Source organism: Staurois parvus, unplaced genomic scaffold (genome assembly GCF_062004578.1).
Source record: "Staurois parvus isolate SC_StPar_1 unplaced genomic scaffold, SC_StPar_1.0 ptg000145l, whole genome shotgun sequence".
In the NCBI taxonomy this organism is placed as follows: domain Eukaryota; kingdom Metazoa; phylum Chordata; class Amphibia; order Anura; family Ranidae; genus Staurois; species Staurois parvus.
In genome coordinates, this window is record NW_028317941.1 from 4,556,236 (window position 1) to 4,582,735 (window position 26,500).

At 40.9% G+C, this 26,500-nt stretch overlaps 1 protein-coding gene across 6 annotated transcripts in view; it reads left to right on the plus strand.

Moving 5' to 3' along the window:
- The first annotated feature begins 1,180 nt into the window (after nucleotides 1-1,180).
- Nucleotides 1,181-26,500, plus strand: part of COL16A1 (collagen type XVI alpha 1 chain) — a 295,727-nt gene continuing 270,407 nt past the window's right edge. For all 6 annotated transcript variants that reach the window (XM_089673859.1, XM_089673860.1, XM_089673863.1 and 3 more), the window contains exons 1-2: nucleotides 1,181-1,306; nucleotides 6,449-6,558. In XM_089673859.1, the coding sequence (XP_089529985.1) occupies nucleotides 6,480-6,558 (79 nt within the window). In that variant the 5' untranslated portion in view covers nucleotides 1,181-1,306; nucleotides 6,449-6,479. The remainder of the gene's footprint in view (nucleotides 1,307-6,448; nucleotides 6,559-26,500) is intronic.

Sequence of the window (26,500 nt, forward strand, 5' to 3'; positions counted from 1 at the left end):
TCTGGTTCTAAAAAAAACATACTGAGAAACATTGTCACTCTAGGACAGGGAGTGTGTTAGGACTACATAACACTGTTTTGGCCTCTATCACACAGGTGGCCAGGGGGCAATAAAAACAGGAGGCTTTTTGTGGTTTGTTCCATCACTGTCTGCCCACCTGAATATTAACATTACAGCCTTACAGGGCTGTTCACATACTGCAGCCACAGCATATTTTACAGGCAGCACCGCCTGTCAACAAGAGAAAAAGAGGGATACCAATCAGCCTCATAGTGCAGCTTATTTTTATATATTAAAAACAAAAACAGCAATATATGCACTCACATGCCCAGGCGATGCAATATAACTTTGGGGAGACTCAGGGCTAGGTTAACAGATCCTAAAGCTGCAGCTGCTGTAGGATGCAGAGACTGTGAATGCACAGGGAACCACCAATGTAGTAGCCAGAATAGGTGCTTCAAGTGAATATCCAAATTACCTCCTGCTTGTGTCCAGATCGCATAGAATTGTGGAAAACTCATTTTTGGGAGAAGATCCTCTCCTTAATCAGTCTCTGCCTATCAGACCTGCCAACTGAGATTAATGCGTTGCAACCACATGCAATGTACATGATTGTGGCATAGTAGTGCAGCATTTATAGGGTTATACCAGGCAGCGAGGAGGATGAAAAGTGATCTGAAATTGGGCAGAGGATACTGCAGGTGTAAAAAAGCCCTAAATAACGCATCCCTCTCTTCTCCATAACAGCAGGAGGTGTTTTCTAGTCCACAGAGATAAAGGGACAATGGTAACTGATACCAGTCCAGAAGCAGAATATAGGATGTTATCAGCTCACAAGATTACTGACTGGATGAAATCCTATTTTTGCACTTGTTAAACGGATATTTAATGGTATATTTAACAGACCAAAAGGGTGCAAAAAAGAGAAATGATTGTTAAAGTTTACATCCACTTTAACGTGTATAGTCAGCCTATACAAAAAAGTTATTTGTATTATTTGTGGAAACTATTAGATCACCAGTAAAGAAAGCTGACGGAAGAGCAGCAGAGAAAAGAAGGAAGGGAAGATAAAAGCAAACCAAGAAAAGCAGATGGACAGATTGAGAGATAGTAAGATGAGAAGGGGGATGAGAGTTTGGAGAAGAGGGGAGGAAAATAAGTTTGAGAAAGGAGGAGGAGACGGGAGGGGAAGGGAAGACTGAAAGAGAAGTTTCAGCACACAGGGAATATTGCTGAGCTTCAAGGGATTTTTTCTACAATATGGATTCAAAATCCTATGTCTGAGGAAGGTCAGCTTCATAGAGAGGTAAGTCTTGAGTGCAGAGTTTGGCTGATGTGTGCCCTGTATATTGGCAGAGACAAAGGGCAATGGCCACACTTATGATGGGCAGCATCTCCTGTTCTGAATGGGCATGTTACTTCCACTCACCATCAGACACAAAGAGGATCTCCTGTGATGAGTGATTTACTTCTTGCTTCTAATATTAGTCTATGAGACGTCTGTAAGCTTGACTTATAACTTAGGAGGCTCTGCAGTTTCACCATTAACGTGAAATGTGACGTCTCACTACTTTTAATAACAGTATGATAACATTATTGTAAAACTGATTAAGTTGGCAGGATTTAAAAAAGATCTATACATCACCTACTATGTGCAGTGCATGCAATGGTTAATTCATTACCCTATTTAAGCTAAATTGGAGTTTATTAAGATTTTTTTTGATTTACTGCTTGCCACATCGACTGAACAATTTGCTAGAATGAGTCATTTCATATCAATGGTTAAAGTCAAAGTGTAATAACACAACCGTCCTAGCTAGCCTTTTCATGTGCCTCTTTCTGGAGGTCCTCCTATGGAAACAGTCTCTGCTAAAATAATTACATCACATCTGCCAGCTCAGGGAATTTAGGGATTGCTGCATGTAAAAAGGAAATGGAGACTATGTTATATTCATCAGAGCACATTGTACAACCAGCAACTATTTTCTGCCTGATTTTTTGAGTTGTGTACACTCTCTGGTGTTTCATAAGAAAATATATTGCCGGAATTTGCAAGCAAATGAAAATAAGCTTTGGTGGAACTATTTATTTATGTAGCTTTGAAGTCATATGCATCTTGTTTGGAGTCTCTTTTTTATAGGGTAAAACGCAGGTTGTTGTAATCAAAGTCCAGGCAGGCAAACAAATTCAGTACAGAAGTGCAAAGCACAGTCATGGTGTGCAGTAAGCTATAGTAGCCATTCAGATCTCAGTTCACTGAAATAAGAGCAATGAAAACAAAACATTTTTTTGTCTTGTCGAATATGCCTATAAAGTTTGATCAAGATTAGCGCATACTGTACATTACATTAATAAGAAAACTGGCAGGCAAATGTGACATAACTAAAAAGAACAGCTTAGTGGTTAGCATGTGTGCCTTGTAGCACTAGGGTCATTGGGTCTGGATCCCAACCAAGACATTACCTCCATGAAGTTTGCATTTCCTCTCTGTGCTTGAGGGAGTTTCTTCAGATACTCCAAAGACATGATTGGTAGGTAAATTGTAAGGTATGGGTCTATAGGCATATGAGATAGGTACCTTAGATTGTAAGCTTTTGAGGGCAGAGACTGATGTGAACGTACAATATGTAAATTGCCGGTGCTATATAAACATTTATAACTAATAAATGGTAACCTGGCCTTAAAGGTAAAAAAAAGAAGTAGCCAATAAAAATCAATCAGCAACCAAGGGTAAAAACAGATGTTACTTTCTTTTTTATATCACCCTTTCTTTTTCTATAGCCTTTTGTACAGACATTAGTACATTTAATTGCAGCATTATCAAATGCATTAAAAAGCTTTTTGATTCATAAACATTTCATGTTGCTTAATTGCTTGCATATGAGTCTCCCCCTCCCCTTCCAGTGACATTTCTCTACCCACTTACTGGCCTTTCTAAACAAGTTGTGCGTTATGAGAAAAAAGGTTGTACGCCCAAGGCCCCGGGTATTGCATAGGTCCAAGTGTGCAGCTGGAAATCCTAGCATGTATGTACTTGCCGATACTGAGGTAGGAGACCTGTCTGGTCAGGCTCATCACCTAGTGACACATTAAATATCTTTATTAACTTCTTCTTTACCATTTTGTGTGAACTAGTTAAGAAATATGCATATGTATATTCAAACTTAGATTTGTAGAGTAGTTTGTCTACAAACTCATTAAGTGCAAATCTGTATCTGCCCCTATAGATAGAAAATGCACTCGGAATCCAGATCCTGTTTCTTTCCTTTACATTCCTTTGTGTAGCCTGAGGTCTGTTTGAAACACTTTAAAATACCACAATGGAATTAGTCTCTGCCATGACTTCACTGTGTTTCTTGCATGTACAGCACAAATTAAGTACAAAGACACCCCTGCAGCATTTGAGACTTCATATAGTTTCAAGAGCAATTATATTCAATGTATACACTTTCATTAGACAGTTTTCCTTCTCTGAGCACACAAAGATACTTATAATTGGTATTAAATTGCTGCAACATGTTTATTTATTTATTACAGTTATTTATATTGTGCCAACAATTTATGCAGCACTTTATATAGAGTACATTCACATTGGTCCCTGCCCTCAAGGAGTATACAGTCTAAGTTCCTTATCTCACATGCATACATACACAAAATTTGGAAAGGCGCCAATTAAACTACCAGCATGTCTATGAAGTATGAGAGGAAACCAGGAACACCTGGAGGTACCACTATGCTGGCCATATATACTGATTTTGGTACAGCCAAGCAACAATCTCTCCATATGTGGAGTGGTAACAGCCAAAGCAGATGACTTTCACTTATTCAAGATGGTTGGAAAAGTTTTAATGATCATTTATATGCTAATTTAGCTAAATTAACTCTTCTAATGGTCTACTTAGGGTATTATCAATTACAATTGAAAGAAGAGAAACTCCCCTGCACTAGACCTTGTAAAATTGAGATCTGACAGGTGCCTATTAGGTACAGTGCATCAAAAAGTATTGAAGTCAAAAAATCATCATGACCATTAGGTATCTGATATTTTCCAAAAAAGGTTATTAGCAGCAACCTACGTATTTCTCTCATAATAAGTTTCCTTCAAATAGACAGTCTCTAAAGTAATCTTTCTAAAGGTCTCCTGCAATAGACTGCCTCTCCTGCAGTCTATGTCTCCTACCTCCTCTCTGTTTTAGCTCTCCTTATCACTGGCATTTGACACTTCCGGGAGTAATGGATTGCATTCTATTGGATTCTGTGGCAGGAGACTTTCAGTGAAATTTTAATAGACACTGGGTCACTTTAGTGTTTTGTAGGCACAAAGGGAAGCATTGCACACATTTGGAAATTACCAACCTAAAGCACATATGTTCAATATTGGCAACAGGCAGCAGGAACCTACAGGTCCTTAATCCCATGGTGTTCCACATCTAAAGGCACTTTGGTATAAAAATATTTAACCAGCTTCCTGGATGAAGAGTGTGGCCATGTCCTCCCTTTCTCACTATTGGCCGATCACAGTGGTAAGCAGCATTACTGGCCAATAATGAGGCTTGAAAAGGGGGTAGCTGTTTAATGGTCTTTCCCCAGTTCAGGTTGGTTTTAAAATCATCTACTTTTTCATTCCCAGTTTAAATGTATATAGAATGTACAGTTGTGGCCAAAATTATTCAACCCCCAATGCTGTAAAGGGGTTTAGGGACTATAGTGTACATTTGGAATTGTATTCAGAATCAAATCCTACAAGGACGTTGTAACTACCCAAATGCAACTAAAATGACATCAATTGTTTATGTAATACAGTAGTAAATGGTTCTTATGTGGTTTCTTCATTGCCACAATTATTCAACCCCTTAAAGACTACCACTCTGAAGAACAGAGGTTCATACAGGTGCTTTCCATCAGGTATTGAAAACACCTGTGGATGTCACCGAGCAGCAATCAAGCATAATAAGCACCAATTAGGCAGCTTTAAAATGACTGTGATACTCAGCTCCTTCTAGACATTTACTGGTGTGGTTACAAACATGGTGAAGGCAAGAGAATGGTCCAGGAAGACAAGAGAAGAGGTGATTTCTCTTCACAGGAAGGGCAATGGCTATAAGAAGATTGCAAAGATGTTAAACATACCAAGAGACACCTTAGGAAGCATCATTCGCAAATTCAAGGCAAAGGGCACTGTTGAAACGCTACCTGGTCGTGGCAGAAAGAAGATGCTGACTTCGACTGCTGTGCGCTACCTGAAGCGTAGAGTGGAGAGAAGTCCCCGTGTGACTGCTGAGGAACTGAGAAAAGATTTGTCAGATGTGGGTACAGAAGTTTCAGCCCAGACAATAAGACGCACACTGCGTAATGAAGGCCTCCGTGCCAGAACTCCCAGGCGTACCCCCTTGCTGTCTCCAAAGAATAAGAAGAGTCGACTGCAGTATGCCAAAAGCCATGTGGACAAACCACAAAAGTTGTGGGATAGTGTTCTGTGGACTGATGAAACAAAATTAGAACTGTTTGGGCCCATGGATCAACGCTATGTTTGGAGGAGGAAGAACAAGGCCTATGATGAAAAGAACACCTTGCCTACTGTGAAGCATGGTGGAGGGTCAATCATGCTTTGGGGCTGTTTTGCTTCTGCAGGTACAGGGAAGCTTCAGCGTGTGCAAGGTACCATGAATTCTCTTCAGTACCAGGAGATATTGGATGGAAACGTGATGCAGTCCGTCACACACCTGAGGCTTGGGAGACGTTGGACCTTTCAACAGGACAATGATCCCAAGCATACCTCCAAGTCCACTAGAGCATGGTTGCAGAGGAAAGGCTGGAACATTTTGGAGTGGCCATCGCAGTCACCAGACTTAAATCCGATTGAGAACCTCTGGTGGGACTTAAAGAAAGCAGTTGCAGTGCGCAAGCCTAAGAATGTGACTGAACTGGAGGCCTTTGCCCATGAAGAATGGGCGAAGATACCCGTAGATCGCTGCAAGACACTTGTGTCAAGCTATGCTTCACGTTTAAAAGCTGTTATAACTGTAAAAGGATGCTGTACTAAGTACTAAGATTGAATGTCACTTGGGGGTTGAATAAAACTGATAATGCTGTGAGCACAGAAAAGACATTTGTGGTTATTTCATTATAACTGTTATGTTATATTTGTCTGACCTACAAGTGCCTCTTTAATGTAAATGTAAGCAAGATGACTGAATGATCAAAAGCAATGTCAAACTGGCCAAAACACTCAATTTCAGTGGGGGTTGAATAATTTTGGCCACAACTGTATAACACAACTGTCACTCGGGAAATAATTTTTTAACAAAATCATAACTGCTCAGATAGATCTAAACATTGCACCTACTCCTTTAAAATATTTGCTAATAGTAAAATCAACATATTTACTAGGGCCTGCAAAGTAGGAAAGTAACATTAACTGTGTTTATTCTGTATTTATATTAAACAGGTAGAGTCAATTGAACTCACCACCTGCCAACATGTGGCTTTTTTGGACATCAGCGATATATCTGAGCATTTGCATTTTGTACATCAATGGAAGAATCCTACCTCAGACAGGTACTAAATTTCAAGCATACCCTCTATGCCCTCACTTATCTCATCTTTCTTTTGGAAATCCTGAGCAAACCCAACAGCTCTTTATCAAATGTGCCAGGCCTTATTAGCTTCTTGGCTACTTCCTAGATTGTATTTTGTTATTTCTCTAAGCTTTTAATACTATATTGAACCAGTATTTCTTGTCTTATTATTATATTATGTTTACTGGATGTAAATAATCTTAAAATGAACCTGTGTCTAGATCATGCACACTGAACAGGCAGTGAAGGCTCTATAAAACAAGCCACCATTTACCTCTGTGTCTATAAGCATTGTGGAGTAATTATTTTTCAAACTTCACAACACAGGTAATGAAACCTCAGCTTTTCTCTTTGCAGAGCAGAATCTTGGCTAGCTGCCAGCCCTCTACTGCAAACAACAGGTGTTTCTAAGTTATTACAAGCTAACAGAAACCCAACTTTGAAGTCTTTGTTGTGGTCTTTCAGTATGTTTGAAAAGTAATAACTTTACAATAAAACAGGCTAGAGGGGTTATGGATGAGTCGCTTTAAAGCTCTTTTACTGCTTGTTAAGAATGTGTAAATAGTTTAATACCCATATTCTGGGTGCAGTTGCACTTTAAAATAGGACTGCTTCAAGCAATAAATCTGGTACAGATATAGGCTACGTGTATATGACCTAATGAATGCCATGTGCATCCACGTTAAAAACAAAACCAGTGAGTTACAGTAGAGTTCATAGTAAACATACATGGGCATCTGTGGAGCATCTGATTCCTGTGTATCCAACATAACTCTAGTAGAGCTGCATCAACGCTTTGCATGCACCAAACACATCTTTGAAAGTACAATTTGTTCTTCTTTCCAGTAGCAGCTCTGTGAACAGCTGAGAAACCTCAACTCAATAGAGTTGCACAAAATTTTACTTACTAAATGTCTGACCACCTAAAGCAACAATAAGGCATTTGCCAATTGGAAGCTGTAATTTCCCCTGACTACCGCACACTTATGCTAATTGGGCAGTTGCTGACATTTTCCAGGATACATGGTAGCGCCTCAAACTAGGACAGATGAGGAAGACCTTAATCAGCAGAAACATATCTAGTTTAGGCCTAATTCAGACAGGTGAGCGAGGGCTGATAGGCTGCTGCCTTCAGATGTGTCTAAACCTTGCATCTGCATAAAGCAGCACTGTGCTATGGTAACATACAAAATGAACAATTAGCTGCATCCAGATTGCACACAACCAGAAACACCATACCTGGATGTAAGCTGTCTGCTTTAACAGCAGGTCAGAGTCCCTAATTGCATTTAACCAATTGTAGAAATGATTATATATGAACAGCGGTGGCGCTGGCTATTAATTTGTAGAAAGTAATAAAGTCTAGCTGTGCCGTTGCTGGCCATGGCTGTTTGCAAAAACATGTGGATAGTTTCTCCACCAGCAATGAATGAGTCCTTACTAATACTAAGATTTTCCAAGTTTATATTGCGTACCACAATCAAATCTCATTATTATATGATCCTGCTATATAACATGTCACAAACATTTTATGGGTATTATTACTTTAAAGCAGAAATCTGAGCAAAACTAATATTGTCTAATTGCATTAGCCATGTGTATTCCTACTTGAATCTTGGTGATCTTTGTGTACTTCTTTCAGATTTGTACAGTAATTGTTGCTACTATGCAGGAGTTTCCTTCAAAAGTTTATACTACTTGAGTTCACCCACAATTTTGCTATCTGACTAGAGAATATGTAGAATAGTCATACAATTTTGCTATCTGCATAGAGTATATGCAGAATAGTGATGATGCCATTGTTGCTTTTACAAGTAATGTTAGGACTTGCAAGGAGTTGGCGCACAGAGGGAATATAAATCTTTTGTGGCTAATTGGCTACTGTATATTAATAATAATTATTATTATTCACAAGCCAAAAAAATTCCCAACAGATTCCCCCTTACACTTCATTAATTCTATCAGATTTCCCCTTACAACTGAGTCACCATCAGACTATCCCCTTCAGAAGCACAGACCATAGGCAACCATAGGCAACCTTTGTTGACCTTAACCTTCAATCAGTGCATACTGAGTATGCACCACTGATCCTAGCTGGGGGCTGGATAAAATCTTGTAGAGAGCTGAATGTGGCCCGCAGGCCATACTTTGGAGATCCCTGGGAATATATTTAAATAAACAGCATGAAATGCAACTAGAAGTGAAATGTAATTTCTCAACGTGAGGGAAAATGTCTATCAAATTATTGTCACTGGAAAAAGTGTTCCAAGTACATTTCCCCTCTATTTCTGTTCCGGTGTCAACTTAAAATTTTGGGTATTCTGTCACTTTCAGACTCAATGGCAGTGACAAAAAAAGAGATTTAATCTAGCTTAAAAGTATAAAGACAATGACAAAAAAACTAACAAGGTTCTAACCACTCTACATTCCATTCAAAACTTTAAAAAAGTTTAGGTAAACTTTAAGTTTGTCATGTATATGCATGGAAAAAAAAACAGTTTACCTAAAGGGTTAAAGAACATACGCCTTATGGTCAATTTGAGTATAGGGTCTATGCCAAGCAGTGTACTGTAAATACAATGCAGCACTGCACTGCAGCTCTTTGAACAATGTTACATTTCTAATTTCCATAATGCATAATTTATGGTGGTGGAGGCATAACAGAGCTATCAAGAGTTTCAAAATTAGTTTAGAAAAGATGTAATAAACATTCTATACTGCAACTGTAGACATTCATATTTTCCACAATAACCTGTAATGAGATGCAAATTATTTTCAAGTCAATGTGCTGACTCAAATTTATATACTCTGCATGGTCTTTACAGTTTATGCTATTTTCATCATGTTACTAAAGAATGGAACAAGACAACTCAGCCTCGGGTTTTCAACAGCTATAAAAATGTACTGGTTACATATGTATATATATTTAATTTTTGTCGTAAACAATATCAATAAATATGCACCTCATGAAAACTGTAACATTACAGCAAAAGCAGGTTTTAATAGTATGCTTTTGTCAAAACAAGTATAATCTGCTGGAACAAGTCTACAAGAATTGTTTGGTTCCCATAACTACACCCTGAAGTCATTATGAATTTAATGATGTGGTATAATAACTGGAAGAAACAATGAAAAAATATTAATCTGTATTATACACAATAGCTGGTTATATGAACCAGTTTGTCTAAATACATTTGGGACTCCTTATCTTTTTTGTAATTAGGATAGCTAAGTAATTTTTATGCTTCAAAGCGTAAAGTTGGGTTAGATGGAGCAAAACGGTTATTTGGCTCAATTACTGACCATCCAAGTTGTTAGATACATACTTTATCATATTGTGCACCTTTCAAAAGAGAATCATATTGAATCATTAAAGATGATGCCCTCACAACATATTAAGAAAAATATTTCAAAAACATGAGTTAGATGGGTCTATTGGCCATTTACTTTGTATCCTCCCTCCTAGATTGTAAGCTCCAAGGAGCAGGGTCCTCGAACCCCTTGTGTATTGTATTGTATTGTATTGTTACTGTGCTGTCTCATGTACTGTCTCCCATTGTAATGTACAGTGCTGAGCAAACTGTTGGCGCTATATAAATACTGTATAATAATAATAATAATAATATTCTGTATGAACAAACTGTTTTTAAATCTACTAACAATTATGTAGTACAAGAGCCTATCAATTTTTTTTTTGTCATGTAATGCATGGCAGCTACATCATTTACTAAAAATTAGAAAAGGTGGACACATTGGGGTTTATTTACTAAATCTGGAAGGGTGCAACATCTTGTGCATCTCTGCATAGAAACCAATGAGCTTCCAGGTTTTACTGCCAATACTTTCTTTCGTATTGATCTGATCTTTCTGACTCTCTTAAACATTCCTTTGATCTCACATGCAAATATTCCGCATGTACATTGGACAGATTATAGTGCTACTCTTCCCACACTGATTGCTCTTCTTACACAAAATTGGGACACTTTCAGGACCCTAAATGAGTGTTTTCTGACAGACATGACATTTTGCATTGTACAAGAATAGTTTTTAGAATACAGGCTTCAGGTTTTCGTCTACTGACCAGCTTACTCCACTGTTCACAAAAGCCTTCTATATTATCCAGATGTTCAGGAAGGTGACCCTATCAGCTTATACATCTGTGATCCCCAAACTGACACAGCCTCCTGGTCTAAAGGTAGACCAATCTCCCTCCTCATCCTGGACAATAAATTGTTAGCTCATAAATATTCCAGAAGTTTGATTTTGCCACATAAGCCTCTTTTGTCAGTTGTTCATAACCCAGCTTTCTTTTCAGCATACCATTCTCCTTCTAGTTTTTGAACATGGGTACAACAAGATGAGACTCGAACCTTCAAATTAATCATAGCTAAAGATGTTCAGTCATTGCACTCATTGCAGCAGACTTATCGTTTGCGACCTGTAGGACTTTACAGATATCATCAGATGAAACCATTCCTAGAATGTAATATCAAATTCACAGAAGGTCCCCTACAATTCACACCCTTTGAACAATGTTGTAGAGATGATCTGCACTCTCTGGGTCTGATATTGCTGATATATACACAGCTGAAATATTTTTCCCTAATCCATCTCCCAACATATACTAAGGACATCTATTGAGGAAGAGGAATGGAATCAAATCTGGGAAACTTAAGTCTAGCTCCCAAAATTTTGTACCATCAAAACCAGCAACAAGGTCATGACAAGATGGTATATGGTTCTGGTTCGAGTCCCCTATTACATGCCTGTCTACTCTCCCTTATGCTTTTGTGGATGTGGACATTTGGGGAGCTTTAACCATACCTCTTGGACCTGCTCAGTAGTCCAACTACTCTCACCTGATATTTTTTCACTTCTTTATCCTTTCCCCATCTATAGCCCACCTATGTAGTACACATAATATACACAACCCACTATTCCAAGACCCTTACCTCCCCACACTCTTTCCTCCACCCACTCCCTTATCCTACTCTTTTATTTCAACTGGGTCAAATGTTGTGTAATTAAAGTAGAACTGTAGGAAAAACTTTTTTTAAGAATTTTGGATAGAGCAATGGGGGGTTATTTTTTGCCATCTGTGTCCCACTGTGGAGGCTTCCGTTCACTCCCTGTCCCATAGCCAGACAGGAAGTGAGAGGAAATCCCTCTCATCCCCAGGTCACCAAAACTTGTGTCCCCATTGGAAGATTTCCCCTCTTTCTGGGGACAACCCAAAATTTGGAATTTTCTTTTACTTTCGCTTTCAATGTTAATGGTAAAGAGGACAAATAGAGAGAGTGAATCTCCACAACGGGGGCACAGACAGCAATAAAAACTGACAGGGGTTTTAATCCATCTCCACTCCATCCAAACATATCAGGTCAATTTCTGTTTATGTCGATTTTGAAAAAAAAGATATGTATATGTTGTTATTTCCAAAACTATGGAAAACAATGTTTTGACATTTAACCGTAAAATAGATTAATCTTTTTGACATGTCCAACAACATACAGTATTTAGTGTGCTTGGGTTTAAAAACATTTTCACTACTTCCATTTTGCACATCAGAAGTACTAAACAGTAGAAGGAATAGTGCTATTGAATATGATGCTGTTTTTAGAGCTTTCCCTGCCAGCGTTTGCTGAAGTTTATATTTCCTCAGAAGCTGCAGGGCCTCAGGTCATCCATTACTATCACATACTATACCGTAAATGATTGCTCTTTACAGAACCACAATGTTATTTTTTTTGTCATATAATGCACATGACAAATTAAAGTAATTCAACCAATAAACACAACGCACTTGATAAAAGGGTTCTTGGTGAAATGAGCTTGGATCATTTGCATTTTATACATTGTGCAGTTTTAAATTATAGACTTGACAGTCATAGTGTCTGTTTATTTTATATTAGTACGGTATTTTTTACCCCATTAGTCATAAAGGAAAAGTAATTCAATTCTCATACATGCTTTTATCTGGGTTATTTTTTTTGATCAGTATGTAATAGAGAATGGCCAGAAATACAAGCATACACGGGATTACTTGCTTCCACTGCTAATCATTAAAGTGTATCTAAACCAACAAACAAACATTTAATTTATTTTGTCTGACTAAAGCTTAGATATGGTAGCTGCATTAGTCTTTTCATTTTAGGTTGAAAATATTTTTAGCAAGTGCAGTAAAATCTGTGTTGATCCTGCAGAAATGCAGTGTCCTAGTCCCCCCCTTTGAGATGAACTGGAAGCAACAACAAATTTCTCTTTCTTGTATATATTACTAAACCCAATCAATCCCTATATAATAGAGATGAACCAAGGCAGATATGTTTAAAGTCCAGTCTGATTGGCAACCATAGCTACATTCAGGGCTTTTTCAGAGAATTGGTACAGGAAGTTTCCCTTTCCAAGTTATCCCTTGTCTCCGCCCCTACCCACCTCCAAGCACTGTTCCTTGGGTCCATCCTCTACCCATCTCCCAGTACAGACCATTTAAAAAATACAGAATAAAGTATCACTTTGTGGTGCTAAGTAATTTGTATGGAATTTGTTAATCATAACAAGAAAATCAGTAAAATAGATCCCCTGCAGCCAGCAACAATGGACCCCCCCGCAACAAAATACCCCTACAACAACAATAGACCATTGGCAGCAACAACAGATATTCACACAGCTAGCATCAATACATCCTCCAGCAGTCAGCAACAATAGACCCCTCCTTAAACAGTAGATTCCTCCCAGCAACAATTGACTCCCACCAACAACATAAGACCCACCCCTAACAGCAATATATCCCCCACCCAGAGGCAGACTGACCATTCAAGCACTCTGTCACTGCCCGAGGGCCCAGGGTCAGTAGGGGGCCCCATGAGATGCCCCTGGTACCTTTCAGAGGCTTTTTTGGGTGTGGTTTGAATGTGGGCGAGGACACAGGGGCCCTATGATCCCCTATTGCCCGGGGGCCCCATTAGTTGTCAGTCCGCCCCTGCCCCCACCAGTAACAATAGACTTCCCTAGAAACAATAGACCCCCCACAAAAATAGATCCCCTGAAGCAACAATAGTTCCCCATCGGCCAGCATCAATAGACCCTACAGCACACCCCAGCACCCCTTCTCATTATATACATTAAGTGCTGGAGGTGCCAGATCTGCATTCCCATGCGTTCCCGCTGAAAAAAAGGCCCTGGCTCCATCCATAGATACAGTGGAGTGAGTAAGTGTAGTCACCCTTGGAGAATTATTTATTCTTTTTTATTATTTTTTTTTATTTCTAAAAAAAGAAAACTAAGGCAGCCCCTTCATTGATGGACTGATAAGCTGCAATATATTACATTTTTGTTATAGCGTATTTACACTTAAAATGATTGAGCCCCTCTGATTTTGGTCAGGTGTACCTTGAATTTTTTTTATTGGATGGATATTTATGATCAGCATACAAACACACCTGCTCCAACACAATGTCAGCACACATCTAGGTTGGTCAGTATGACCCTAACTATTATTGATGAACCTATAAAAAAGTAGAACCTATAAAAAAACTAGAATAAAAGTCAGTAAAATGTTAATGAACGCAGCAAAGATTGTTGCATAAATTTGATATAAACAGAATAAATAATACTAGGAACAAGCACCATCAAAAATAAAACTATTTAAAAGAAAAACATTTGTTAAGTTGCTGTGAAGACAATAATGGACTACCTACTGAATTTGGACATTTAATGATATTTAATTAATTTCCATTCCCAAACTCTTGTAGTGCTCGACTGCCGATTAGTTTGGAGAATTATAGGAAAAGCTATTAATATTTTCCTTTTTTTATTATTATCACAACACTTTAATCACATGCCCTAACTTAATTTCCATATTGCGCTGTCACATCCAGACCACATTAAAAAAAAGTCTTCCTACTCAAAAACCATCATCCATGTGGAATATCCTTCAATATCAAATCTCTTGCAGAAATCAACATTCTCATCTTGAATATACTTTTATATTTAGAATTTATTTCTGCAAAATTCCAAGGCTGGATCCTATGGTAATACAGGAGCCCCAAAGACATACGTATTAAGGCCTCATTCACATATGGGCGATTTGGAATTGTGATTCCAGATCATGGCAATTGTGCAATGAACATCTAATGAATGTCACCCCAAATGAGGCACTTTTTTTTTGTAAATGCTGCAAAATGCTTTTAGCTTAGGGACAAAATTATGTCCCCGAGCTTTTTTGGAGTGACAATCGTGCATAGGGCAGTCCATTGAAGTGAATGCGCTTCCCTATGCGTGATATCCATTTCTGCATGAAAACTGCACAAACAAAATTGTGAATGGAACGCAAGCTCCCACTACACATTGTGGGAAATGTAGTATTTCATTTTCTATAGACACTACTTAAAAACTTTAATTTTCACAAAATATTGGAAGACACATGGGCAGAAATAACACTGCGTTTAGACACGTGCAAAGTTTTGTACACATCAAAATGCACCACTATCGTAATCAAAGAGTCCATACACACTGTTGTGTGCACATGCCAAAATGTTCACTGCGTTTAGCTGCGCAGAAAAAAGTAGGACATCTCTGTGTCCAGGACTGCACAGATCTGCAGCTTTTACAAGCCTAAATGCGCCTACACGTACATAAATGCGCCTAAAAGCGTACGCTCATGAATGTGTAGTCATTCATTTGCATGAAAGAAGAATTGTAAACCCTCTATGCATCTAAAGACAGCTAAATTTGAATACTTTAGATGTGTATTTTACATGGAATATTTTGTTAGCTCTGCCAGCAAGAACGCGTGTTCCCTGCAGAAAATACGCATTAGCCCATGTGAAGGAGGTCTTGGGTCCCATGTACACGGGACACTTCTGAACAATGGAAACTGACTACTGGAAAACGTAGGTTAAAAAACATCTGTTTAGCTGCGTCTGCATAATGCATTTATGTGCGTTTGCGTTTAGAAGCATTTTTTAAAGATAAGCACAGGAGAACCTCCCAAATACCCAGAATGCACTGAAAAGTAGTAAATTCTTAACTATTTCAGACTGTTTCAGAGAAATCCAAAGACTAGAAGCAGAGACAGCAGTATGTGTTGAGATAGATGTGAATTGCTCATTAACATTTCTTTTGTTTCCAAGGGTGGGAAAGGTGTCTGGTGGAGTGAGTTATTAAGGCCACCTGGCAGGGGGTCTTCAGGAGGAATTTGAGGTGTGAATGGTCATTAACATATCTTTTGTTTCCAAGGGTGGGAGAGGTCTGAGGTGTGAATAGGTCATTCCAATGTGGGACAAGCTTGGTAGGAACATCCTGTGTTCAGTGTTTTGTCCATCTGAGTACCTTGAAAACACTTTGCATGCATTTTTGATGATGAAAAAAGGCTCTGGACAGCATCGGGAACTGGAAGAGTTAAAAAAAAGTTTCAAATGTAAACACTTATAAACACAATTTGTCACGTTTAGCCGCGTTTACAAGCATTTTGTGTTTGAAACGCTGATAAAATCGACTGCTGACAGCAAGTTTTCTGCATTCAAAAAACGACTGTAAACTCAAATGCCTGTAAACGACTCTAAACGAAGATGTGTACATGGACACATAGGAAAACATTAGGGGAGTTCAGGGGCTGCTGAAAAAAACACTTAACAGCTCCTAAAAGTGTGTTTATCAGCTACAGTGTACATGAGCCCTTAGTCTTCCAGCAGTCTTTCTGGATGATAAAAGACATGTGGACAGGAAGCCTGAAAAAAGGTATCATCTATTTTATAAGCAGTAGTTTTTTCATCTGTTTCTTACCATGAACCTTCTCTGCTTCCACACTTTACTTATAAGCAAATACATTTGGCAGTGGACAACTTTAAAGAAACCATAAAACCAGACTGTTCATTTCAACAAAAATCTTCTTATAAGATTATATGTGCATTCAAAATATTTTATGAATGTTATTTACCTGTAAAAGCCTTTATATGTAGATTCCAAAAGCCCTGAGACTGCTAATGTATGCTCCTATCTTGGATGTGATGTCAGCAGCCCCAGCAGACTCACAGCTGTCACTCAAGTGACATTCTACATCTATAGTATTCCTGTTTACTTCTCCCATCACATGACATGTATGTAAGGAGAGGGCTGTGCTATGAAAGTGACTCTAATTGGCATATTCAAATGTAGAGGCACATTGAAAGTGAATATAAATAATTTATTGAAAGAAAAAACATATAAATAAATAATAAATAATAATAAATACAAATAAGTATTGCAAATACTTGATGTTTTCTGATTTTGTTTTAACTTGACAAGTTATTTTTAGGCTGAAAGCAGTAACCTATTTTATTGGGCAAAAACAAGTAGCACATTTTTCTAGTTGTCTGGTGTTGGCCTGGGTCCAGCAGAAGAATGATGAAAGCCAAACTATTTAGCAATGATTTTGAAACCTTTTCTAATAAATCAATATAATGAGTATTAACAACCAAGGAAAGAGCAGAAAGAACTCACAAGCTCCCAGATTTCACATTATAGTTTGTAAATGTTGTTTATCTGAAATATGAATACAAACTGTTCCACTTTTCTTTCTCATGCTGTGAAAGCCATTGCTCTGGCCGCTCTTTGCCTGGCAGATACTACAAAGCCTATTTTAAGTTTACACATACAAATAGATTCACCAATTTTTGCAGGCTGAAGCCTCCACTTTAAGACTAGGTTTACACTTGCAGATGGGGGGAGGTTGGTGGTAAAAACGCACTGTTGAGCCAAGTTTTTACTACAATGGCTCCCCTTAACCACCTCCTGTCCGGACAATTTTACCCCCTTCCTGTCCAGGCCAATTTTCAGCTTTCGGCGCTCTCACATTGTGAATGACAATTACTCAGGCATACAACACTGTATCTAAATGAAATTATTATCATTTTTTTCAAACAAATAGAGCTTTAATTTGGTGGTATTTAATCATCACTGGGGTTTTTATTTTTTGCTAGAAAAATGAAAAAAGACTGAAAATTTTGAAAAAAACATGTTTTTCTTAGTATTTGATACTAAATTTTGCAAATAAATATACTTTCTTCATAAATTTAGGCCAAAATCCATTGTGCTACATTTTGTTGGTAGACATAACCCAAATCAGTGTGTATTATTTAGTCTTTGTGAAAGTTATAGAGTCCACAGACCACGGTATATATATTTGATATATTTGAAAATGTATCAATCCTGATGCACGGACTACCTATATAATTTCTTGGGGCCCTAAAATGCCAGGACAGTACAAATACCCCCCAAACGACCCCTTTTTGGAAAGTAGACAGTCTGAGGTATTTAATGAGAGGCATGGGGAGTTTTTTGAAGTTGTCATTTTTTGCCAATTTTTTAAGGAAATGATGAAAGTAAAAAAAATTCTTTTTTTTTTTCCCACAAAGTTGTCATTTAACAAGTTCTTTCTCTCACACGGCATAGGCATACTTGCAATTACACCCCAAAACACATTCTGCTACTCATCCTGAGTATGGCGATACCACATGTGTAAAACTTTTTCACAGCCTAACCACATAGAAGGGCCCCACATCCAATAAGCACCCTTAGGCGTTCTAGGGGCAAAAATTACACATCTAATTTCTTGACTGTCTATCACAGTTTTGGAGGTGCTGGAGCACCAGGACAATTGAATTACCCACAAAATGACCCCATTTTCAAAAGAAAACACCTCAAGGTATGTTTTAAGAGGCATGGGGAGTCCTCTGAAGACTTCATTTTTTGCCACGTTTTTGGAAAATGTGAAAAGAAAATGAAAATGTATTTTTTTTTACGCAAAGTTGTCAATCTATGAGATATTTCTATTACACAGCATAGGCATGCTTAAAATGATACCTCAAAACGCATTCTTTAACTCCTGCTGAATATGGCGATACCAAATGTGTGAGACTTTTTCACAGTCTGGCCACATAGAGGGGTTCCACATCCAATAAGCACCTGTTAGCGTTCTAAGGGCAAAAATTACACATCTAATTTCTTGACTACCTATTGCCGTTTTGGAGGTCCTGGAGCATCAGGGCAATGGAATTATCCACAAAATGACCCCATTTTGGAAAGCAAACACCCCAAGGTATGTTTTAAGAGGCATGCAGAGTCTTCTGAAGACTTCATTTTTTGCCACAAGTTTTTGGAAAATGCGAAAAGAAAATGAAAATGTATTTTTTTCTACACAAAGTTGTCAATCTATGAGATATTTCTAATACACTGCATAGGCATACTTAAAATTACACCCCAAAACACATTCTCTAACTCTTCCTGAATATGGTGATACCAAATGTGTGAGACTTTTTCACAGTCTGGCCACATAGAGGGGTTCCACATCCAATAAGCACCTGTTAGCGTTCTAAGGGCAAAAATCACACATCCAACTTCTTAACTACCTATTGCTGTTTTGGAGGTCCTGGAGCATCAGGACAATGGAATTATCCACAAAAAGACCCCATTTTGGAAAGCAAACACCCCAAGGTATGTTTTAAGAGGCATGGGGAATCCTCTGAAGACTTCATTTTTTGCCATAGGTTTTTGGAAAATGTGAAAAGAAAATGAAAATATATTTTTATTTATGCAAAGTTGTCAATCTATGAGATATTTCTATTACACAGCATAGGCATACTTAAAATTACACCTCAAAATGCATTCTTTATCTCCTGCTGAATATGGCGATACCAAATGTGTGAGACTTTTTCACAGTCTGGCCACATAGAAGGGTTCCACATCCAATAAGCATCTGTTAGCGTTCTAAGGATAAAAATTACACATCTAATTTCTTGACTACCTTTTTTTCTATGCAAAGTTGTCAATATAGAAGATATTTCTAATACACTGCATAGGCATACTTAAAATTACACCCCAAAACACATTCTTTAACTCTTCCTGAGTATAACGATACCACACGTGCAAGACTTTTTCACAGCCTAACCAAATGGAGGGGCCCCACATGCAATAAGCACCGTTAGGCATACTAAGGGCAAAAATTACACATCTAATTTATTGACTACGTATCACAATTTTGGAGGTCCTGGAGCAGCAAAGTCTTCTGAAGACTTAATTTTTTACACAGATTTTTAGAAAATGTGAAAAAAAAGTAGTTATTTTTTCTTTAATGCAATGTTACCAATAATAACATATTTCTAAAACACTGCATAGGTATTCTTAGAATAACACTTTAAAACACATTCTGCTACTTTTCCTGAGTATGGGGATACCACATGTGTAAGACATTTTCAGTGTTTGGACTGATTACTGGTCATTGCAACCTGTTTATCACAAAAATTAGCAAACATTATATATCAATAAAGCATAGTGTAGCTTCACCTACAGCCTGTTCCTAAAAGCTTAACCTACTAGTACGTGGCTGTCCACATAGCACTATGTTCATTCACCAAGAAGTTGAACAAAAGATAAACCAAAGAGTACCTGTTGTTTCAGTGCAGAGGATGGGTGGCACCAGTGTCTTGCAGGAAGGTAGCTAGGGGGATGTGCAGATGGGTCAGTACCGGTGTCATGCATAGACGTGGTGAGCAAACAGGCAAAGTAGTGGTCCAGGAAGAAGACAGGAACATGGTCCATAAAAAGGCCACAGTCAATACAGACAGCAAGCAAAGACGTGGTAAAAGGATTGGTCCAGGCAGAAACATTAAGCTTAGGGCCTTGGTTAGGTAAGACTGGACAAAGGGGTAGAGGCTTCATCCCACCCAAATCTCTTCGAAGCCTCTGGTCTCCAGACCCTGATCCGGGAATTAAAAAACCCAAAGAAAACAAAAAAGTTTTCTCTGCTCGGAAACACTACTCTGGATCCCCTCACATACGTGAGACCCCTGTGTTGTCTTGAATCCCACTACTAAAGTGGGAGGGCAAAAGATCAGTCCAGGAGGCAGGCAGAGGCATGGTCAATTAACAGGCCAAGGTCAGTTCAGGCAGCAGGCAGAGGCATGGTCGATTAACAGGCTGAGGTCAGTTCAGGCAGCAGGCAGAGGCATGGTCGATTAACAGGCCGAGGTCAGTTCAGGCAGCAAGCAGAGGCATGGTCGAGTAACAGGCCGAGGTCAGTTCAGGCAGCAGGCAGAGGCATGGTCCATTAACACGCCGAGGTCAGTTCAGGCAGCAAGCAGAGGCATGGTCAATAAACAGGCCGAGGTCAGTTCAGATGGAAGGCAGGAAATGAATTCAGGCAACAGGCAGAAACGTGGCAGGGAAATAGCAAACAGAGGACAAAGAAATATATCTTCACCGTACTTCACTAATAATGTAGTGCGGTATGGTAGATACGGAAGCACTCTTCTATACAGAGACCAGGCTTTGAGGGACACTGGGGACAGTAGTATCGGGTGTCAGATCTAATTCTATGTTTGGAGCATACCCGACATCTCTTTTGAGGATTGCGGTCTGTTTCGGTAGGGGGGACGATATTGGGGAAATGTCTTTCATGCAATCAGCTCACTGCATAAGACCGAATTTGTTCAGGTACGGGTCTTACTTGATAGATGAGGGATGTGATAATCTCTTCCTGATATTGTAAGAAGGTGACAGGTCTTTGTGTGGACTTCTGGAAAACGATGTAGGAATTGTACAGGGCCATATGGAAAAGGTAGAAGGATACTTTTTTATACCAGTAGATTGATCTTCTGTTGGGTATGTAGGGCTGTAACATTTGATCATTTAAATCCACTCCCCCCATGAACAGGTTGTATTCGTGTATGCATTGGGGTTTTCGGATGGGACCGCGACTTCCTTGAATTTCCAATGAGCTGCTGTTATGGATAGATGAAAGGACATACACATCCCGTTTGTCTCGCCACTTAAGGGCCAGGATCTCTTCATTTCTCAAGCTAGCTGACTCCCCCCTGTTTAGCTTGGTGGCAACCAATTGTTGTGGAAATCCCTTCCGATTGGGTCGAACTGTGCCACAGGCTACAGTGTCCTTGAGATAAAGGTGGCGGAAAAGGGGCAGACTTGTGTAGAAGTTGCCCACGTAAAGATGGTACCCCTGATTGAAGAGGGGGTATACCAGGTCCCAGACAATTTTTCCACTAATCCCCATATAGGCTGGGCATTCAGGGGGCTCTAGCTGACTGTCCTTTCCCTCGTAGATACGGAACTTGTGCACGTATCCTGTGGACCTTTCGCAGAGTTTGTTCATCTTCACCCCGTATCTGGCCCGTTTACTTGGAATGTACTGTTTTATGATCAGCCTCCCAGTGAAATGGATTAGGGATTCATCGACACAGATGTTTTTTTCAGGACAATATATTTCTGAAAATTTTTGGTTGAAATAATTGATTAGTGGACGAATTTTATAACGTTTGTCGTACTCGGGGTGATCTCTGAGGGGGAACAGGGAATTATCGTTGAAATGTAGAAAGTGCAGAATTGTTTTATAGCGGGTCCTGGACATAGTGGCAGAAAAGAGCGGCATGTGTTGAATGGGATTTGTGGACCAATAAGCATGCAGTTCATTTTTTTTTGTTAGTCCCATATTAAATGTAAGGCCAAGAAACACTTTAAATTCTTCAACTGTGAGGCATTTCCACTCAAATGTTCGAGCATAACAGGAGTTGGGATTTTGAGTGATTAATTGCTGGGCGAAAATATTGCATTGGTGCACAACTGAATTCAAAAACTCTTCAGTGAAAAATAAATGGAAATAATCAATGGCTGTAAAATTTTGGGTTTCTGCCTGAATGCCTGACTGGGCTATGAATGGGGTAATTATAGGTGCTCCTGATCCTGAAGGTAGCCACACAGGGTTTAAAAGAGCATCTGGGACAGCAGTATGGGCCCTAATCCTTTGTGGCTGATGTGACACCTGAATACTAGAACTTGCACTTACAGTGCTGGTAGTAGCCATATCAGAAGAACGTATTGAGCTGCTGGTGGTTGCTTGCTGCTCCTTGGAGTTCCTCATTCTTTTTGTTGGAACACCTTCTTCTGATTCAGAGAGTGAACCGCTGCTGTGTTCTGGTTCATATACAGAATCAGAGTTTGACAGTGAGAGTTCTCCGTCACTCTCATCTGTCATACTCAGAATTTGAAATGCCTCCTCGCTTGTATATGATCTTTTGGCCATATTTTTGACACTGATCAGGACCCACTGGTATGGCAGTGATCAGGATGGTGTTGCAGTGAGGGACAGATATCTGGCTGCAGTTGGTTCACACTAGTCACTGTTGGGCAAAAATCAGAGATACAGTGAGGTGGCTGGCAATGTTTTGTGAGTGTGTGTAAACTCTGTGCAAAGGCTGAAAATTACTCACAGTTAGCTGTACTGGATCTCTCTCCTCACAGACGATGGCAGTGAACAGGATCCACTGGTGTGGCAGAGATCAGGGACACTTTATGAACAGGCACACTGTAAGGTGATCAGGGACACTGATTGGGCCACTGTATGGTGATCAGGGACACTGCTGGGCCACTGCGGTGATCAGGGACACTGCTGGGCCACTTGTGTGGCGATCAGGGACACTGTGGCAATCAGGGACACTGTGGCGATCAGGGACACTGCTGGACCACTTGTGCGGCGACCATGGACACTGCTGGGCCACTGCGATGATCAGGACACTGCTGGGCCACTTGTGTGGCGATCAGAAACACTGCTGGGCAACTGCGGTGATCAGGGACACTGCGGTGATCAGGGGCACTGCTGGACCACTTGTCCGGCAATCAGGGACACTGCTGGCCACTTGTGTGGTGATCAGGGACACTGCTGGGCCACTTGTGTGGTGATCTGGGCCACTGCGGCAATCAGGGACACTGCGGTGATCAGGGACACTGCTGGACCACTTGTGCAGCAATCGGGGACACTGCGGTGATCAGGGACACTGCTGGGACACTGCGGCGATCAGGGACACTGCTGGACCACTTCTGCGGCGATCAGGGACACTGCTGGGCCACTGAGATGATCAGGACACTGCTGGGCCACTTGTGTGGCAATCAGAAACACTGCTGGACTACTGAGGTGATCAGGGACACTTCGGTGATCAGGGGCACTGCTGGACCACTTGTCCGGCGATCAGGGCCACTGTTGGGCCACTTGTGTGGTGATCAGGAACACTGCTGGGCCAATGCGGTGATCAGGGACACTGCTGGGCCACTTGTGTGGTGATCAGGAACACTGCTGGGCCAATGCGGTGATCAGGGACACTGCTGGGCCACTTGTGTGGTGGTCAGGGACACTGCTGGGCCACTGCGGCAATCAGGGCCACTGCGGCGATCAGGGACACTGCTGGACCACTTGTGCGGCAATCAGGGACACTGCGGTGATCAGGGACACTGCTGGGCCATTGCGGTGATCAGGGACACTGCTGGACCACTTGTGCGGCAATCAGGGACAATGCTGGGTTACTTGTGCGGCAATCAGGGACACTGCTGGGCCACTTGTGTGGCGATCAGGGACACTGCTGGGCCACTGCGGCAATCAGGGACACTGCGGTGATCAGGGACACTGCTGGGCCACTGCGGCGATCAGGGACACTGCTGGACCACTTGTGCGGCAATCAGGGACACTGTGGTGATCAGGGACACTGCTGGGCCACTGCGGCAATCAGGGACACTTCTGGGCCACTTGTGTGGCAATCAGGGACACTGCTTGGCCACTGCGGCGATACTGCTGGGCCACTTGTGTGACGATCAGGGACACTGCTTGGCCACTGCGGCGATCAGGGACACTGCTTGGCCACTTGTGTGGCGATCAGGAACACTGTGATGATCAGGGACACTGTGGAGATCAGGAACACTGCTGGGCCACTATGTGGCGATCAGGGACACTGACAATCAGGGACACTGCTGGGCCACTTGTTGGGCGATCAGGGCCACTTGTGGGCGATCAGGGCCACTTGTGGGCGATCAGGACCACTTGGGGCGATCAGGGCCACTTGGGGCAATCAGGGCCACTTGGGGCAATCAGGGACACTTGTGGGGGCAATCAGGGCCACTTATGGGCAATCAAAGCCACTTGTTGGGGCAATCAGGGCCACTTATTGGGGTGATCAGGGACACGTGGGGCGATCAGGGCCACTTTAGGGGCGATCAGGGACACTTTAGGGGCGATCAGGTGTCACTGAGGTGGAGGGCAGTTAACTACTACCTCTTCTTCGCTGTTTCTCCTCTCACAGACAACTCCGTGTGAGGAGAAGGAGGCGGAAGCCGCACCATGCGGCTTTTGTTTACACTTAAGCTGTGTCCTTATTGGACACAGCTGATCACATGGTATTGGATTTCATTGGTCCCATACCATGTCACGTAATCCACCGTGTCCGTCGGACTCGGCGATCATCGGGCTCGCGGGTGCGCGCTCTAGGAGCCGCGCACGAGCCTCAGACACAAGGTGCCGTTTAGAGACGGCAACCCGCTCCTGCAGGTGTCCCGTCCTGCCGTTTATAAACAGCGGCCGGACGGGAAGTGGTTAAGCTGCAAAAGCAAAGGACAGGGGTGTTCACATTCCACTACAAAAGTTGTCCTCTCTGATGCGTTCGGTAGGCAGTACTGGATGGGGCAGCAATGCAACCATCCTACATAGTTGCTTCATGGTGATGCATGTTTTTATGAGTTAAAACATATTGGTGAGAATGCTACATAACGCTTCCTAACTGCCTGTCAAATGTGATCCACTGCAGATTGCTCTTCAGAGGGCGCTGTTAGTGTAAACAAGAATTAGAGAGTTGAGATTAAATAATGACTGCAAGCAAGGAGAAAATTATTCTCATTAGAATTAGCAGATATTAGTGAAGCACTACAGTGGAACTCAAAGTAGACACCAAAGGCACCTAAGGCAAAGAAGCCCATGTTGTACATGAATGCCACCACTTCATGTTCCTCATGAATGCCACCACTTCATGTTCCTCATGAATGCCACCACTTCATGTTCCTCATGAATGCCACCACTTCATGTTCCTCATGAATGCCACCACTTCATGTTCCTCATGAATGCCACCACTTCATGTGCCTCATGAATGCCACCACTCTTCATGTTCCTCATGAATGCCACCACTTCTTGTTCCTCACGAAAGCCACCACTTCATGTTCCTGAGTAACCGTAACAGTGATTTCCAGCCAACATTTAGTTCACGATGTTAAAGAAGAATTCCCTAACATTATCACACTGCCAAGGCCGAGACAAGGGGTGGGCGGGAGGGGCGGCTGCCCTGGGTGCAATGGTACAGTAGGGATGTGGGCACCTGACAGGAGTATTTACAGTGGCAGTGATTTTGACAAGTGAGTGACTTCTAGGCGTAGGACCACTTAAACTTGCACATCATGAATGGGGGGGGGGCAGTTTGACATCTTTGCCCAGTGCTCTGGATTACCTCATCCCAGTACTGCCCACTGCCTGCAATTTACTAAAAATACTCAGAGCTAGTTCACCCTTAGGGCTCATGTACACGGGGCATTTGGAAAACTCTTCTGAACAATGGAAACTGACTGCTGGAAAACATAGGTTAAAAAATGTCAGTTTAGCCTCATTTGCATACCGCGTTTATACGTGGTTATGCGCATTTTATGTGCGTTTAGAAGCATTTTTAAAAGATAACATCATGAGACCTTCCCAAATGCCCAGAATGCACTGAAAAATAATAAAAAATTTACTATTTCAGACATTTTGAGAGGAATAGAGAGAGCAGAAGCAGAGAGAGCAGTATGAGATGACCTGTCTTTTCTGGTTGTACTCACTATGGATCCCATCATGAGCATAATACAGCACGTTCTGCCATTTTTTTCACACAAAACCTGGAACTGACTGCTGGTGTACTAGGTCCATTTGAATAAATGGAAAACGCTTTGCATGCATTTATGATGTTGAAAAAAGGCTCTGGACAGCATCTGGACATGGAGCAGTTAAAAAACACCTCTAAATGCAAACGCTTATAAACGTGGTTTAGCACGTTTACAGGCATTTGGCGTTTGAAACGCTAGTAAAA